This window comes from Fundulus heteroclitus, chromosome 18, assembly GCF_011125445.2.
Source record: "Fundulus heteroclitus isolate FHET01 chromosome 18, MU-UCD_Fhet_4.1, whole genome shotgun sequence".
NCBI lineage: Eukaryota > Metazoa > Chordata > Actinopteri > Cyprinodontiformes > Fundulidae > Fundulus > Fundulus heteroclitus.
Genome location: NC_046378.1, coordinates 28,442,317 through 28,458,151, shown reverse-complemented (window position 1 = coordinate 28,458,151; position 15,835 = coordinate 28,442,317). Strand labels below are relative to the sequence as shown.

Sequence of the window (15,835 nt, the reverse complement as noted above, 5' to 3'; positions counted from 1 at the left end):
CCTATTTATTATTGAAACAGTGCATCTCAGTCTTAGAGCCCATTTTCTTTAAGACAGTTGTTACTTTAATGGCACGTAGAAAACTAAAGATACTTTCTAGAGTTCTAGTGTTACCCACCTACTTAATGGAGGAATATAAGCACAAATGACAGCGTAATTCATTTGCTCAGACTAAACAACTTAAGGTGCTATTTTGGGCAGATTTATTGTGTATATTTCCATAGAAGATGGACATTATTGTCTCTCACTTTGTAATTTTTAACCCAAACTTTATGAAAACTGCAGCTGATTTAGTTTTGACCACATTCGGATTTGAGTAAGCAAATCAAATTACCTTAGATATACCTTTTGTTTCTGACTAGCATCTGTAATGTCACCGTACGAATTTCTTTATAATTCTTTTTTGCAACCTAAGCGTGTATTGTATTAAGAGTTGGGAATTCTGGGTAATTGATAAAATGGTTCATAAAATAATGACATTTGTTGATTCAGCAAATCTTCACTGGACAGATTTTATTTTAATTAACATGCTTTCTGTTTTATTTAAGCTATCAGTTATTTTCAAGTCAGATAGGCTCAAGTGAAATCCAACTGGATTCCTCAGTGATTTCATCAAATCAACTCTAAAGTCATTAAATTTGGGACTAGAGTCTGGCTGGAGTCGACATTTCTGGAAACTGTACCAGTTTTTCCTCTTCTATCCATTCTTTGCCTATTTTAGTTTCCATTTTCAGAATAACAAATTATATTATAGTGCAGTTAAAGGAATTTGAGCTTCAACTTTACCCTCAGATGTGTGTCAGGCACAGTTCTGCCCTGCTGCTTTTAGAAATAAGAGCAGAGGAGCTGCCTCAGCAGTCCTCTCCCCGTGTGCTCCTGAGACCGAGTGTGTGTGATCTTTGGATGACACAGCTATCACTGTGACTGTTGTTGTGTTGTTTCAATTACTGACTCTGATTTTTAATGGTTCTGACACCGACTGCACAATTCTTTGGTACCCAAGCTGCAAATTCAGCACAAAATGAAAAAGATACATTGTTCCTGAAGCCGATCTCACATGCAGAAGTACTTTAAAAAGAGTAATGAGCATCAAGGCGAGTTTATTTGTATTGCACATTTCAGTTCAAGGACAACAGAAAGTGCTTTACATTAATACAATGTAGGAAAAATAAAAGCAAGCTGGAATTAAATGTAGAAAAAATTAAACAAAAAAATAGGAAAATAAAAGCAAAGTTGGAATAAAATGTAGAGAAATTTAAACAAAGTAAAACATGGGGAAATGGAAACTAAAAGCAAATATTAATGATTTTAAAAACAGTTGGACTACAAACTTAAACTAATGATGTTTCAGTAAAGAGTTTAACTAGAACAGTCAAAGGTAATCCTAAACAAATGTGTTTTTAATCTTGATTTAAAAGAATTCAGGCTTTCATCACTTTTACATTTTTCTGGAAGTTTGTTCCAGATAAGTGGAGCATAGGAACTAAATGCTGCTTCTCCGCGTCTGGTTATGTTATCAAGTAAAATGTCTCTAGATAAGTAGACTGAATTAGCTGTTGAGACTTGAGACTTTTGTTTTTAAGTTAAATTACAGTCACAAACTCTAATGTCATTATTAGGATTTAATCTTGTAGATCAACACAATATAGTGCTAACTGTGAAAAAGGAAAACGGCACAAAAGTATTTTACAAATAAAAACTTGATAAGAGGAGTATCTTTAATATTAAGTCGCCTGGTTGAAGACTTCGTAGAACCACCATCCTGTTGCAGATATACAGCTTCAGCTTTTCTGGGTTATGTCTTTACCAGCTTTGCACATCTAGAAACAAAATTCTTGCCCCTTCATCTTTCAAACAAATGCGTTTATAAGCTATAAGCCAGTGCATAGACATGGGACTGCTGTTTCACTCAGTGTGTCCACATTATTGTGTATCTATTGAATAAACGTGATCTGACTAGGTGCAATTGGATGTATTTTTTATCTGTGAAAAAGGATTTGTTTTGCAGCAGATATTCAATTAAATACATGTCTGGACTTTTAATGAGCCGTTCTAAGACACGAATATTCTAATATCTATACCATTACATTGTTGATCTGGTCACATGTTTAGAATTGTTCTGGAACACGGTGAACCTCAGATTTACTCTTTGTACCCTGTAACAGGCTATCTTCAAGGAGTAGCCTGGTGTTACCTCCACGTGTCTTTGTATCAACTCAGCAGCTTCTTTTCCCCCTGAGGGTGAAAAGCAGCGAGAGAGGATGCTTTATGGCAAATTCCTCTATGAAAAAAAAATACATTTTCCATGAAAACTGGAAATTTTAAACATGTTCTCTGGAATATTCCTTGGCAGAGCATTGCAAATACACCTTGTTTGATGTGGTATATTCACCTGTAGGCACTGGCAGGACCTCGGGTATCTCATCATCTACATCACCGGTCGGCCTGACATGCAGAAGCAGCGGGTGGTGTCTTGGCTCTCGCAACACAACTTTCCCCACGGGATGATCTTTTTTTCTGAGGGGCTGGTGCACGATCCGCTGCGACAGAAGACCATCTTTCTCAAAAACCTCATACAGGAGGTAATTCTCACAAACTACAGTTCCTTGAGCTCTGTGTACTTGGCTGTCGCTCTCCTTAGTACTTTAGCTTTGAGTTGTGCCACATTGAAATGCCAAACGTGTTCCCATTTCATTTTTCTCCCTCTGACCAGTGTCACATCAAGATAAACTCTGCTTACGGCTCCATGAAGGACATCTCTGTTTACAACATGTTAGGCCTGAGCCCCTCACAGATCTACATCGTCGGCAGACCTTCAAAGAAATACCAGAACCAATGCCAGGTAGCTGAAGGCTCATTGTGTTTCTTTTATGCTCTTAGTGGCATTTCTTTATGGTTTCTACCTGCAGTCTCCCTCAAAAAGCTTACATATTTATCCCATTTTTGCTCATTTACTTCTCTATGACCTACTTCCCCTTTCTCTCTCTCTAGTTCCTGAGCGAGGGTTATGCGGCCCACCTCTCCATGCTTCAGTTCGGGCACAGAGCCAGACCTAAGAAATCCCCTTCGGTTCGCATGGTCCTGAGAAAAGGCTCGTTTGGCCTCTCTGCAAAGCCTGACTTTCTGTGCAAACGCACCCACCTGCGCAGGACAATGTCGGTCCAGCAGCCTGACCCACCCTGCACGCCCAACCCCAAACCAGAGCGGGCCCAGAGCCAGCCGGAGTCAGATAAGGACACCGGGAGAGTAGGCTCAGGAGCAGGCGGAGGAGTTGGACAAAGTGTGTGGGGACGGGCCTCCATGCATCGTGGAGACACCACGCCCTGACACCGAGAAGATGGAAGGATTTCTGGAGGTTTAAGAAGTGGAGAACAAATGGGTCTTAGTGTCCTGGGTCAAGGTGACTTCTTTTTTTTTTCCTAAAGACAAATTTAAAGGATCATTTCATTTATCGCAATAAGTTGTGTCAAAGCTAATGCAGTTACCTTGCAATGTTCTCTAAATTGCTTCTCTGTTCACAGGCAACTCGATAAAAATTTACTTATAAGAATGTGTATACATTTTGTATATAAACTTAAATAGGGCCTTTACATTAACATTTATACATCCACAAACCTCATTTTGTTTTATTGAGATTTTATTAGATCACAAATATTTGTAAAATTAAAAGAGAGTTCAAAATTACCAATTGCAACCAAGTTCCTTCAGAAGGCATCTAACCAACAAAGGTCAATCTGTGATGTAATGTAACTCATAAGTCCTGCTGGTCCAGGAAGAACTCAGACGTTTATGAAATAACGTTAAAGAACAAACGGCATAATTAAGACTGAGGAACACAGGAGACCGGGCAAGCAGAGAAATGTGGAGACGTTTGAAGCAGGGTTAGGTTGTAAAACAAAATGCCAAGCTTTCAACCTCTGCAGCCTTTTTTCAACCGGTCATTGAAAAATGAAAAGAGTAAGGCACGGCAGGAAAACTACCAAAACAGGCCTGTCCACCTAAACCAGGGGTCACCAATAACCCTAACCCTCAAGCCTGTTCAAAAAAATAGGACAGCCCCCCCAGTGAGCTTTATTCAGTTGCTCTTCCTTTTTAGTCATACTAGTATTTACATAGATTTTAAAATGACAAAAGCATTAAAAACATATTTATAGCTCAATTTTTACGACCTCATACGTGGAGTCACAATATACAATGCTCAGCGAGGGAAAAATTCTTCACGTCAAATTGTTTTATACGTGACACCGAGCTTGATACGCTGAGCTCACACGATGCATCAAGCGCCACAGCCCTTCTCTGCGCCGCACTGACAGGTGTGGCGCATTTATTAGAACAGGCTCGTGGGCACCACATGTGGTCCTTGGGGGCTACCTGGTGCTCTCAGGCACCGCGTTGATGGCCCCTAGTCTAGACCTAAGTCCAACTGGGAATCTGCAGCAAGACTTGTGTGGTGGATGCTCCTCCCACCACCACATTGTGTTAGTATTTCTTTTGTTTATATTATATTACAGTTTATGTATTAGTTATTTCATTTAGACAGGTGTTTTCTAATGGGTGCACACTCTAGTTAATGTCTGTCTGAATGGTTTATATACACTTGTTTTTTGTTTGAGGTGCTGCTGATACAAACCAGCTGGAGGAGGAAACCTGGAGCATACCATTTGTTTTTTGAAAGACTGACGGGGAGACTTGTTTCAAGTTGTTTTTAATTAGTTCATTTTGTCACCTAAATACTCATTATTGTTTCCGCTAAGTAAAAGTTAGTTTTGCTTTATTTGTTTCATAGAATGCTTTAGGTAATTTTGTATTTATTGGTTCTTTTGTTATGTCGTGCCTCCCTCATGTGGTAGACTTGGGTTACTCCATCCCTATACAAGCAGCCTTTTGTGTTTTGTTTGTGTTGAGTTAGAGTTCAGTTGACCTCAGTTAAATTGGGCCCAAATTTGTTATTTATCCTTTGATTTATTCTTACATTAAATCTTTGTTTTGATTACTATTTTAGGAAGAATTAAATTTAATTCTTTTCTACTTTGAAATTTTTTTTGTCCTTGTTGAGTCTGGTCCCTCACAACTGGAAATGTGATGTTTATAGATGCTAACCATTTTTATCTGGGCTAGAGATTTTTTAGTCCTTCACATTTTTTTTTTCTTTTTTGGGGGGCAGGGGGGTGGATTTGAAATCCATGTATTTTTTTTCCTTCTGCTTTACAATTGTGCGCTACTATGTCCCGGTTTATAACATAAAATCACAATAAAACACAAACTTCAAAAGTCATACAGGGTATTGTAAATCAAAGCTTCACTAAATCAAAGCTTCACTAACAACATTAATATAAAAGATTAGTGTTAAATTAACAGACCATCAGACACTTCACTGCACTTGTGTATTTGATGTGCTTTTGGGAAGCTGAGTCTCGGCGAAGCTCTGGCGTAAACACAGATTGATTTTGCTCACTAGGGCTCAGTTCCAGCAAAGTCAATAAATGTCTGTATTGATTGAATTATGTTCTGTGCTGCATCTGATATGCCACAGTGAGAGAGACCTCATTATTTTTTTTTATATATACGTAGACAACTCTATGGGAAAAGAACATTAGACAAGGCTAATAACAAGAGCGCGGCAAGAAAGTTGGAGACAATTAGACTTTCTTTCCCCAACTTTGTTATTCCCGTGGCAACGCGAGGAACAGATGCTATTATTAGCACCAGTTCCCAAGCAGAAAGCAAATGCAAATTTGTCCATGATAATAAATGGGCAAGTGCCACTGTGACATCTTCCAAATGGCTTAAAATCAAGTTGTTTACAGGCTCTAAAAAATGTTGTGCATATGCAAACATTGCTGCTGTGAATGCGACAAAAAGCCTCTAGAAATACAGCAGGGGGGGGGGGGGGAGGTATTAAACGTGTTAGAAACATGAAATTCACACCTGATGTCTGTAACAACACAAGTAACCCAAACATACACCCGGATCAAAACAAAAATCATTTATAAATGAATATCGGCTGGTTTAGTTGTGATTGATGGCGTGTCAAAAGAATCACTGCCAGCGTGTCCCTGAGTCTGAGGACTGTATCATGGGGAGGATGTAAACAAGGTTTTTGATACATCACTGTTGATTTGTACCACTTCTGAATAGAAATTTAGCGGCGCATGGAAAATGTATATGCAGGAGTGTCCTTAACCTGTTACACAAAAACGAAAATACAATTACACACTTCATTTTGAAATGGTTACTTGTTCTTGACAGTCTAGTGGCTGATTTACAACCAGACATAAAATATTTAAAAGCTCATCTAAGATGCAATTTACTTGTGAAGTCTCGCCTCATTCACCCTGAGGTCTTGTACTGCATCTTGTTTTGGATTCTGATAGTCCATTGAAATAGATGGGAGTAGAAGGTGTCCCAGCTGTCTGGGATCACTTTAAATTCACTGATGAAAAGAAAGTTAAATGGAAGCATGACATGCAGCATCTGGTATTTTGGAATAGTACAACAGCAATGCAAGGCAAGGCAAGGCAAGGCAAATTAATTTCTATAGCACATGTCTGTACAAAGACAATGCAAAGTGCTCTGCATGATCAAAATGTAGGGAAATAAAAACAGAATAAAAGCAGTTGGAATAAAATGTAGAAAGAAATGAAACAAAATTAAACATGGGAAAATAAAAGCAAATATTAAAAACAGTTGTACTATAAAGTTGAACTAATGATGTTTCACTAAACAGTTTAACTAGAACAGTCAAAGGCAATCCTAAACAAATGTGTTTTTAATCTTGACTTAAAAGAACTCAGGCTTTCCGCACTTTTACAGTTTTCTGGAAGTTTGTTTCAGATAAGTGGAGCATAGGAACTAAATGCTGCTTCTCCTTGTTTAGTTCTGGTTCTAGGTATGCGGAGTAGACTTAAGCCAGAAGACCTTAGTGGTCTGGAGGGTTGATACACTGATAACAAGTCAGTGATGTATTTAGGCGCTAAATCATTCAGGGATTTATAAACTAACAGAAGTATTTTAAAGTCTATTCTCTGAGATACAGGGAGCCAGTGTAAGGACTTTAGAACTGGGGTGATGTTCTCTACTTTCTTCGTCTTAGTGATGTAGAGACATCTTTCTAAAAAAAAAACATGCTAAAGCCTGCCATAATCATAACACAACCAACAGCTAAATTAACCCATGGCCAGCATAGCCTTTATGGTTTGTATTCATCAATGATATTATGTGACGTTTATGAGTTTGCATATTCTTCATTATTCACAATAAAACCTAAATTATTTACTTGAGTGGCAAAAAAGGCTTGTTTGTTTTACATTTATACACATTTACATCACAGTTAGTTACAGTATTTACAACACAAAGCTTAAGTTAGATGACAGCATTCAGCCTTACTTTGTTTTTCTATCTTTTCTGTGAATGAGAGGCAAAAATAATTAGATGAGACACTGGTTGACCTTATTGTTACAGAAGCACAGCTTTTTTTTGGGAGAGATTTTTGAGAGATCCAAATCATGAGAGATTTTCACCAAGAAAAGAAACCAACCCAGCACTGTTGAACACAGTTTTTCTAAATAAAAATACTTAGACGCACACATTCTGACTGGTGTCTATATGTGCAGAAGCATTCCATGTAACACAGATTAAAATAAAACATACCCTTCCAATGCGAAAAATAAAAAGACAAAAGGACACAAGAAAGAAAAAAGATCAAATTGTTAATTGCGTACGTCACAGACATTTTGGGCCACCAGATGTCGCTGTTCTGTAATGTTTCAAATGTCTAAAAGGTAAAATTATTCCTCCCCCCCCCCGCCCCCCGAAATAAATGTTCCAAATGACTCGATCCCTTAAATGATCCAGATCTGCTAGCAGTACATCTCACCACATCATTACGGCTAAACTCAATCATGAGTTATTGGTTACAGGCATATTTCTAAACTCCCTGGGATCTACTTCGAACCATCGGGCCATAATCTAGAGGTAATGATCACATGATTTTATCAGACCCCAAGCCAAACCAGGAGCTCATCGCAACATTTATTAGAGGAGAATCAAAAGTAGAGTTTTCAGTAGAGTTTTCCAAGAGCCAAGTACCACTGAAAGGAAGTTTCAGAAAGAGTGGAAATCATAGTGGGTACAGGTTTTCCCTGAAAACAATTATTAAGGCGCCTAATTTCAATAGTTTCTATCGACACTCAACGAAACACTCCACTGCTGAAGGGAAAGAAGCTAATTGCATGTTTGCTGCAGAATATTTAAATAAGTAAATGAAATATTGGAAGACCAGTTTTTGGTCAGATAACCAAAATAAGGACAAAAATGGCACTTGATGTCACCCAAAAATAGCCGCATCAGCAGTGACGTTTCCTGGTAGGAACAACAGAGCTGTTTTTTTATTTTTTTATTTCAGGATCTGATCCAGGCAAGCATCAACTGAAATTGAAGATTTTGAAATGTACCTTTCTGATAAAAAAAACAACTAATGATGAAACAGAGGGGGATTTTTAAGCAAGATAACAACCCCAAAACACAGCCAAAGAAATCTCAACTAGTTAAGAAAGACAATATAAGTGTTGAAAAGGTGGACTCAGTCTCCTCACTCTAATTAAATGGAATAACAATGGAAACTACTAAAATCATATTGCATAGAAGAGGGGCCCACTAAATTCAGTCTGAAGATATTTTGTCTTCAGATCTTTAATTTAGAAGAATATTTGAAAATCCTACTTTGTACATAGACGATCATTCTTAAAGCAATACTTTCCTGAGTAATTGTACTTTATCTCACAGAGTCTATGGACTAATTTGTGGGGTTAGGGGCTAGTAGTTAGTTGGTACATTTGGAATATATTTATTTAAAAAACACTCATACTATGTAATATGTTTGTTGTAATATTTATCCAAACATGCATACTTAAAAACTATGATCAATTCTGTTTTAGTTAAAGTCTAAACATATTTTCTTCTCTTATTTCACAGCGTCTACTGTACACCCGTGTCTACCGTACATTGGAGTTTGCTGGCAATCCTTACACTTCAGCGTTACCTCCTGCTTGGCCCTCTACACTTTTCCATCTGATGGATTTTTGTTTTGTGATATGCTCTGTAGATAAGTCCAGTCTACTGAATCTAAAACAGTTGCAATGGATGGCAATGCGTTTCTTGCAAATAACTGTATTGAGCTCAAATGTTGTCTAAATGTAAAATCTGACCAACGTGGTTATGACTATGAATTTACTAATATCTTGTATTTATGCACACACATGCTCCAGAGCATTAAAAAATGGGATGGGAGCGGTTCAGGCCCAATGGGAGACGATTCAAATGCTGCACGCCATTCTGGTTATGTTCAGACAAAGAGTTGGTAATGTTGACTTACTCCTGCGTTGAGCCCCTACATTGATATAAATACCCAGCGCACATCCCCCATGCTTGGGCCTCTGGACACAGAAGCACTTTGACATTTCGGGTTAATCTCTACATGAGTTCTGCGTCCCGCAGCGCTTGAGCAACCAATCTCTGCCTCCATTTTACTCCCGCTCTTTGATGTTTCCTTCAAGTTGTGGGCGGTTTACCACTCCCGCTTCACCTCCAGCTTCCCTTCCTCTTCAGGCAGCGTAGCAGAACACGCATCATGACAGCCACTACACCGCTAATCTAAAGTCGTCGGAGAGATGTGGCTCGCACAGCTCAGCGCCTAAGGTTGCATTTTTGCACTAAAAGGTCGTATGGTGCACAGTCGCCGCTTGTTGGTTCTAAGATTAAATATTGTGAGTAAAAGTGAAAGTGGTGTTTTCACCTAAAAATGTTTACAGGTTGTCAAACGGTCGTGACAATTGATGGGAACTGTATTTAGCTTTATTAGCCGCTTTAGTTCACTCGCTTGCTTGACGCTGTAGCTTGCACACCCGTAGACTTAATGCCAGTTAGAAATCCCTGAAGATGCGTTCGCATCCATTTATTACAGCTGCACTGAAACTTAAATATTTATGCTGAAATCTGACATTCTCGTGCACTTGAAGTTTTATGTGGTTACGTTTGAAAATTTGTGCAAGTCGAGCATATTTTTCTATTTGGAAATACTGTAAATAGAAATATTTTCAATGTATGTTTTTAGATCTGTTTGTTTGACCTATTCTCGTATTAATTTTCTGTCTTAAATTGTTTACTTATGTTGTGAAGCTTTCATTTCTACCAATAATTATGACATTAAGTGCATTAATGTTGATATTTGAGAGGTTTTAGATACTCTAGTGGTGTGTGTGCGTATGTGTGTGTGTGCGTGTGTGTGTGTGTGTGAGTTTGTAAGTGAGCTTGTTGGTGTTTGTTATGTTGTTGAATATTCAGAGAACATAAATGTCTCTGCAGAGAAATCGGAGGACGCTGAGAGGCCAGGGATGATGCATCTGCATGTTCTCTCCGTAGCTCTACTGCCAGTTTTTAGGAACAGAGCATGTATTTTTTTGTGGCACTGGAATGAAGCAGGGTAATGTAGGATATCTCCACTGAGTCTTTTATACCTGCTATGAAAGGAGGGGATTATGTGGTCTTAGGGTGTCTTGTTTTAAATAAAAGATCTGTATAGCGAAATGGTTCGTGCGATCAAGGAGGGATCTGTTTTTCGCCTCCATGAGCTTGTATAATGTTCAAGTTTTGGAATTATTATCAAGTATGTATGACTGAGTGTAGTGTTGCTTCTGAAATAACACACAAGTTATTTATTGATAAATGTATGATATTGTAAAAACTAACAAAAAAAAAAAAACCTTATAACAAATCGGTGTTGGTTTTGTATGTACAGTTCCAGTGAGAAGCCTACATATATTCCCCTTGGTAATGATGCATATGACCATTTGACCTTATATGTTTCAGCATGAAATGATGATACAACAAACAACTTGCCTGCTTTTAGTTTGAATTAATTCTGGATTTTCTTGCACATGCACACATGCTAAAAGATATTATAGCCTCAAATACAGTTGAAACCAGATACTTAAATACACTGTGTAAAAATGTACCTGATCTTTTTTTTTTCCTTCTAGGTCAGTTAGGATTACCAAAATAGTTTTTATAAATGCCAGAGTAATACGACATGTTTTTAAAATTGTTAGTTCTCTTCAAACTAAAAAATTTACACACATTTTTTTAATAATTGGTAGAATTTACTTTCAAACTACATTTCTTGAATCAAACATTGTGGGTATCCAAAAGATGTGAATTTGTAAACTAACTATATATATATATATATATATATATATATATATATATATATATATATATATATATATATATATATATATATATATATATATATAAAAACACACTATAATGTAAATAAAAGAAGAAAACAAAACAAGTACTATTAAAACACAGATACAAATTTACTCTGGGTTAAAAGCCAAAGAGAAAGTGTGTTTTCAGACGGGTTTTAAAAGCCTGCCTGACCAGCAGCGCAGTTCATTTCACAATTTAGGAGCCAGAACTGCAAAAGCTCTGTCTCCTCTGGAGTTATAAAGAGACTTTGGGACAGATAAAAGAATCTGGTCCGCTGATCTGAGAACATACAAAGGTATGTAGGGGTGGAACAATTCAGATAAATAGTAAGGGGCTAGCCCATTTTGACAACTAAAAGCAAATAAAATCATTTTAAAATGTATGAGAAACTTAACAGGAAGCTGGTAGAGGGATGCTAAAACTGGAGTTACGTGCTCACGTTTATTTTTACCAGTTAAAAACTGTGCTGCAGCAATCTGTATCAGCTGTAGCCGTGAACGAGTGGCCTGGCTGACACCAATTACAGGGTGGTGAGGGAGGTGATAAAAGCAGGGACCACAATTTCAAGATGGCGTCTAGACAAGAGGGGCTTCATCTTTACATTCGCCTTAACTAAAATAAAGGAGGACTTGATCACATCATTTATATGTGCATCAAGTTTGAGGCTAGGGTCCATTTTTGTTCCTAAGTTAGAGACACCTGACTTTTCTTATGGGGCCAAAGAGGAAAAATCCAAAGAAGAAGCACTGTTTGGACAGCAGGATTTAAAAAGCATAACTTCTGTGTTTTTTTTCATTAAAACTGAGAAAATTCAGAGCCATCCATCTCCTGATGTCACCTAGACAGTTAAGTAGAGGTTGAACAGAACTGTTATGTTTTAGAGGAAAATAAACTTGGCAGTCATCAGCATACAACTGAAATAGCGTGCAATGCTTCCTAAAAATAGCACCCAAGTTGTAAATAGAGAGGAAACAGGAGCGGACCAAGAATGGACCCCTGGGAGACCCCCCAGGGGAGGGCAGCTAAAGCAGAGTTAAACTCATCCAACATGACACAAAAGCTCCTGTTGGTGAGGTGAGACCTAAACCACTGTAGAGCAGAGCCAGTGATACTGGCCACTGCTCCAGTGTGGAGATGAGGATGTTGTGGTCCACTGTGTGAAACGCATCTGTCAAATCCAAGCATTTCCAGGATCTATTTCCCAAAAGATAACATTACAAACTCTTAAAACAGCAGATGCAGTGCTGTTATATGTTTTTAAAACTAGACTGGTTCACTTGCAAGATTCTATTGTGACAGACGGACACTCGAATCAAACCCACAATCTTCTAATTAGCAAGGTAACAACTCTACCCTCTAAGCTAGAGTCACAGGAGCTTCGGTGGGAGAGGACGGCTCAGACCCCACAATCAGACGTGTCCACCAGCAGCGAGAAGAGCAGCAACCAATCAGAAATCTCAAATGAAAGAGTTGTTTTCTGGCATCGGGTGTGGCCTATTCCTGCACCGCTTTGATCTTTTCTTGTCTGGCCTTTAAATGTCCACCCTGAAGGACATATTCTAAATTATGGATTTTTTTAATGAAATTTGCAATTTTCAGCCTTGACAAAAAGAAAATTTCCCAGGAGTCGTTTCAGGACCTGTCTGATGTGAAATTTGAGCTATAGCAAGTTCTTAGGGAAGATCAAGATTTTGTCTGGATAAATACAAACAGAGATGTTGAGGACGTCATTTATGAGCGCCTCCAAAACTGAGTACATTAATGAGGCAGAAAGGCATGAACAGGCACTTATAGTGACATCTGTGTGCTTTAAATGCTGTCTTCCTCTCATGGCCCTCATCGATGCAGACTAGATGATATGTGCTGCAGAGATCTAGTTTTGAGAAGATGCGGTCTTCCAGAACTGGTTCAAAAGCAAAAAGAATTTGAGAGGAAGAAAGTGTTTGTTCCTAACAGTGACTTAGTCGAGGGCTTGATAATCAATCTATTATATTTCACCTCAAAAAACAACAACAACAAAAAACTGTCCAAACAAGTGAAGGAGACTGGCGAAGAATACCTGCACCAAGACTGTGAGATGGATTTTTTTTGATAGCATCGGGCTCTGGGTGTAAAAGATTGTAAAGGAGCACAGATGGAAGAGGAGCACTGGGAAGGAGGGGAGAGATAGAGCCAGGTCTTTACATAAAACCTGCTAAAGGTCATGATACTTGGAAGGAATTCCTTAAAGGTCAGAAGGTGAAAACGTGTCGGAAGGATCAACGGGGAACTGGTGGGACAGCTGAGAGCGGGCAGGTCCGTAAGATTGGCTCCTCCTGATTGGACAAGATGGGCTGCGGCTGTGAGGAGTCAGCTGCGGGTCACACTCTGATGGAAGAGGTGAAGCACACAGACACAACCTGCTCAACCTGGAAATGACATCATTAGTATTCACACATTACAAATTGACTATTAGTGACTGAGCTAATTAGCTTTTTTATTAACATGTGACTCGTGAGTTTTACTGCAATGTCATTTTTGACTCTGAATTAAAAAAAACCTTCACTTCTAAAATAATGTTTCTACCAAAGGTCTCCAGATGAACATGTGATTTTGTTTCTTGAGCTCAGTCCACCTTCAACATAAATAAAGATATTCCATAGATGAAAGGGAATCTTATTAATTGATTTGACCTTTTCAGCTATATACACCTTTCTAAATCTTCTACAGAGTCAGAACTGTTAATTAGTTTGTCTTTGGAGCAATTTTCCAGCAGATGTTTGACAGCTGGAGCTGCTGCTGTGTGTCTTGCTCTTTCTCTCCTGCAGAGTTTTGAAGTAATACTCTTAATCATAAAATGGCAACAAAATCCTGAAAAATCCAGCCATTTGCTGCAGGCTGCACTGATTTCCGAAGCCCACAAAGCCTTTGACTCAGTGGCTTTCTTTTAATACAGTAGCAGATTGTGTTGATGACTTTCAGGGTCGTGAAGGGTCCTTCAAATCAACTGTTCTTGAGGTCGGCTGTGCAACTGTGCTTAAAGCCATTTGAAGCTGCAGTAACACTTTGACCTGAGAGAAAGTTTCACCGAAATTCAGTCATTTCATGGTTAGATGATGGGAGGAAATTAGGACACTAATGTAAAAAATGTGGGTTGTTTATCACAGGTAACTCATAACATTTTGCTAGTTTTTGTGGGGGTTAGAGGTTATTTTCAGCAGTCATCAGGCGAGAGGCAGCGTACAGCCTGGACAAGTCGCCAGTCCATCACAGGGCAAGTACTATATTTAACATACTTACTGAAATTATTTAAGATTTTGTAGAAAAGCCTTTTTTGGTAAATACTTTTATTTCTTCTATTTGGTATTTTACAGTCAGGATTTGTATTAAAGATGTCTCGTGTTTGTAGAAATGAGTCCCATGCATTGCTCTGGTGGGATTTTGACCCATTCTTCCACAAAATTAGTTTTTAAATCCTGGAGGTTCTGGTGGTCACCCTTCAAACTCTGATCTTCAGTTCTCCCCACAGATGTTTAATTGGCCTATAGTCAGGGGATTGACCGGGTCAGTCAAGCAGTTTTATTTTCATTGGATGAAACGCAATACTTCTTTCGTGTGCCTGCAAAATGGTTGTGCAAACAACCATTTTGCAGATGTTATGATACAGATTGAAATTTTATTGCAACGTATAGCTACTAAGGTTTTTAAGCACATGACAATGGTTTTAACCGGTATCTGCAAATTCTCAAATCACACAGATTATTTTGTTATTTTCCCCTAAAGCAATCGTGTGAACAAGTGTGACAGTTATCGACACAGCATCTCTGCACCACGTTTGTAACTTTTTAGCATCAAAAGAACAGAAAAAAGCAGTTTTGTGGATGCAGGCAACAGAAGCCTGTTTCCAGGTGCCCAGGTATCCCACAATGCATTGTGCGATTTACATCACCCTTTAAAGCCCCATTAAAGTTTGAACTGAATGCAACAGCCTTGGAGACCATAAAAAAAAGGTTAGTTTAAAGAGTCCACAAAAGCAACAGCTGCAAAAGTATTATACATGAGCAGAAATTTATTCTAGAAGTTTATGCTTTAACAAACATGCTAAATCCACAATCATTAGCTTAGAATGCAGCTGCACTTGTCAGCAAGAAATTAGATGTGTAAATCTGGCTCCAGAAGTTTACTTTCAGGAAAAAAGAACAGAAGATTGAATTTGAGAAAGCAATTATACAAAATGCCCTCAGGAAGAGTGGGTCAGCATATCACGGCTCATGGTGTTATCAGATGTGACGGGCCATGTCCCCTCATAGCACAGCTCAAATATTCCACTGCTATCACTAAGCAAAGTCCACGTCATCAATTTTTAACGGAACATAATTGTCACTGTACCACAGAAATAGAGGGCTACTGGCAGTTCATCCGATTTTCTTTTGTGAAATAATATATATATCTTTCACATATAACAGGTTTTAAAATGGTCAGTGTGCATGTATGATCAAAGCCGGTGATCTTTTCTCTAAAGTGTTTCAGACGGAACTGTCAGCCGAGCCAGCCCAGTACAGTAGCTCATTAACACAACTTGTGTCTA

At 38.4% G+C, this 15,835-nt stretch overlaps 1 protein-coding gene across 1 annotated transcript in view; it reads left to right on the top strand.

Moving 5' to 3' along the window:
- Positions 1–11,215, top strand: part of pitpnm3 (PITPNM family member 3) — a gene marked incomplete in the record, with an annotated part of 140,989 nt that extends 129,774 nt beyond the window's left edge. The window contains 4 exon segments of the mRNA XM_036149836.1: positions 2,399–2,582; positions 2,714–2,842; positions 2,992–3,400; positions 8,974–11,215. Of these exon segments, the coding sequence (XP_036005729.1) occupies positions 2,399–2,582; positions 2,714–2,842; positions 2,992–3,327 (649 nt within the window).
- Positions 11,216–15,835: the final 4,620 nt, after the last annotated feature.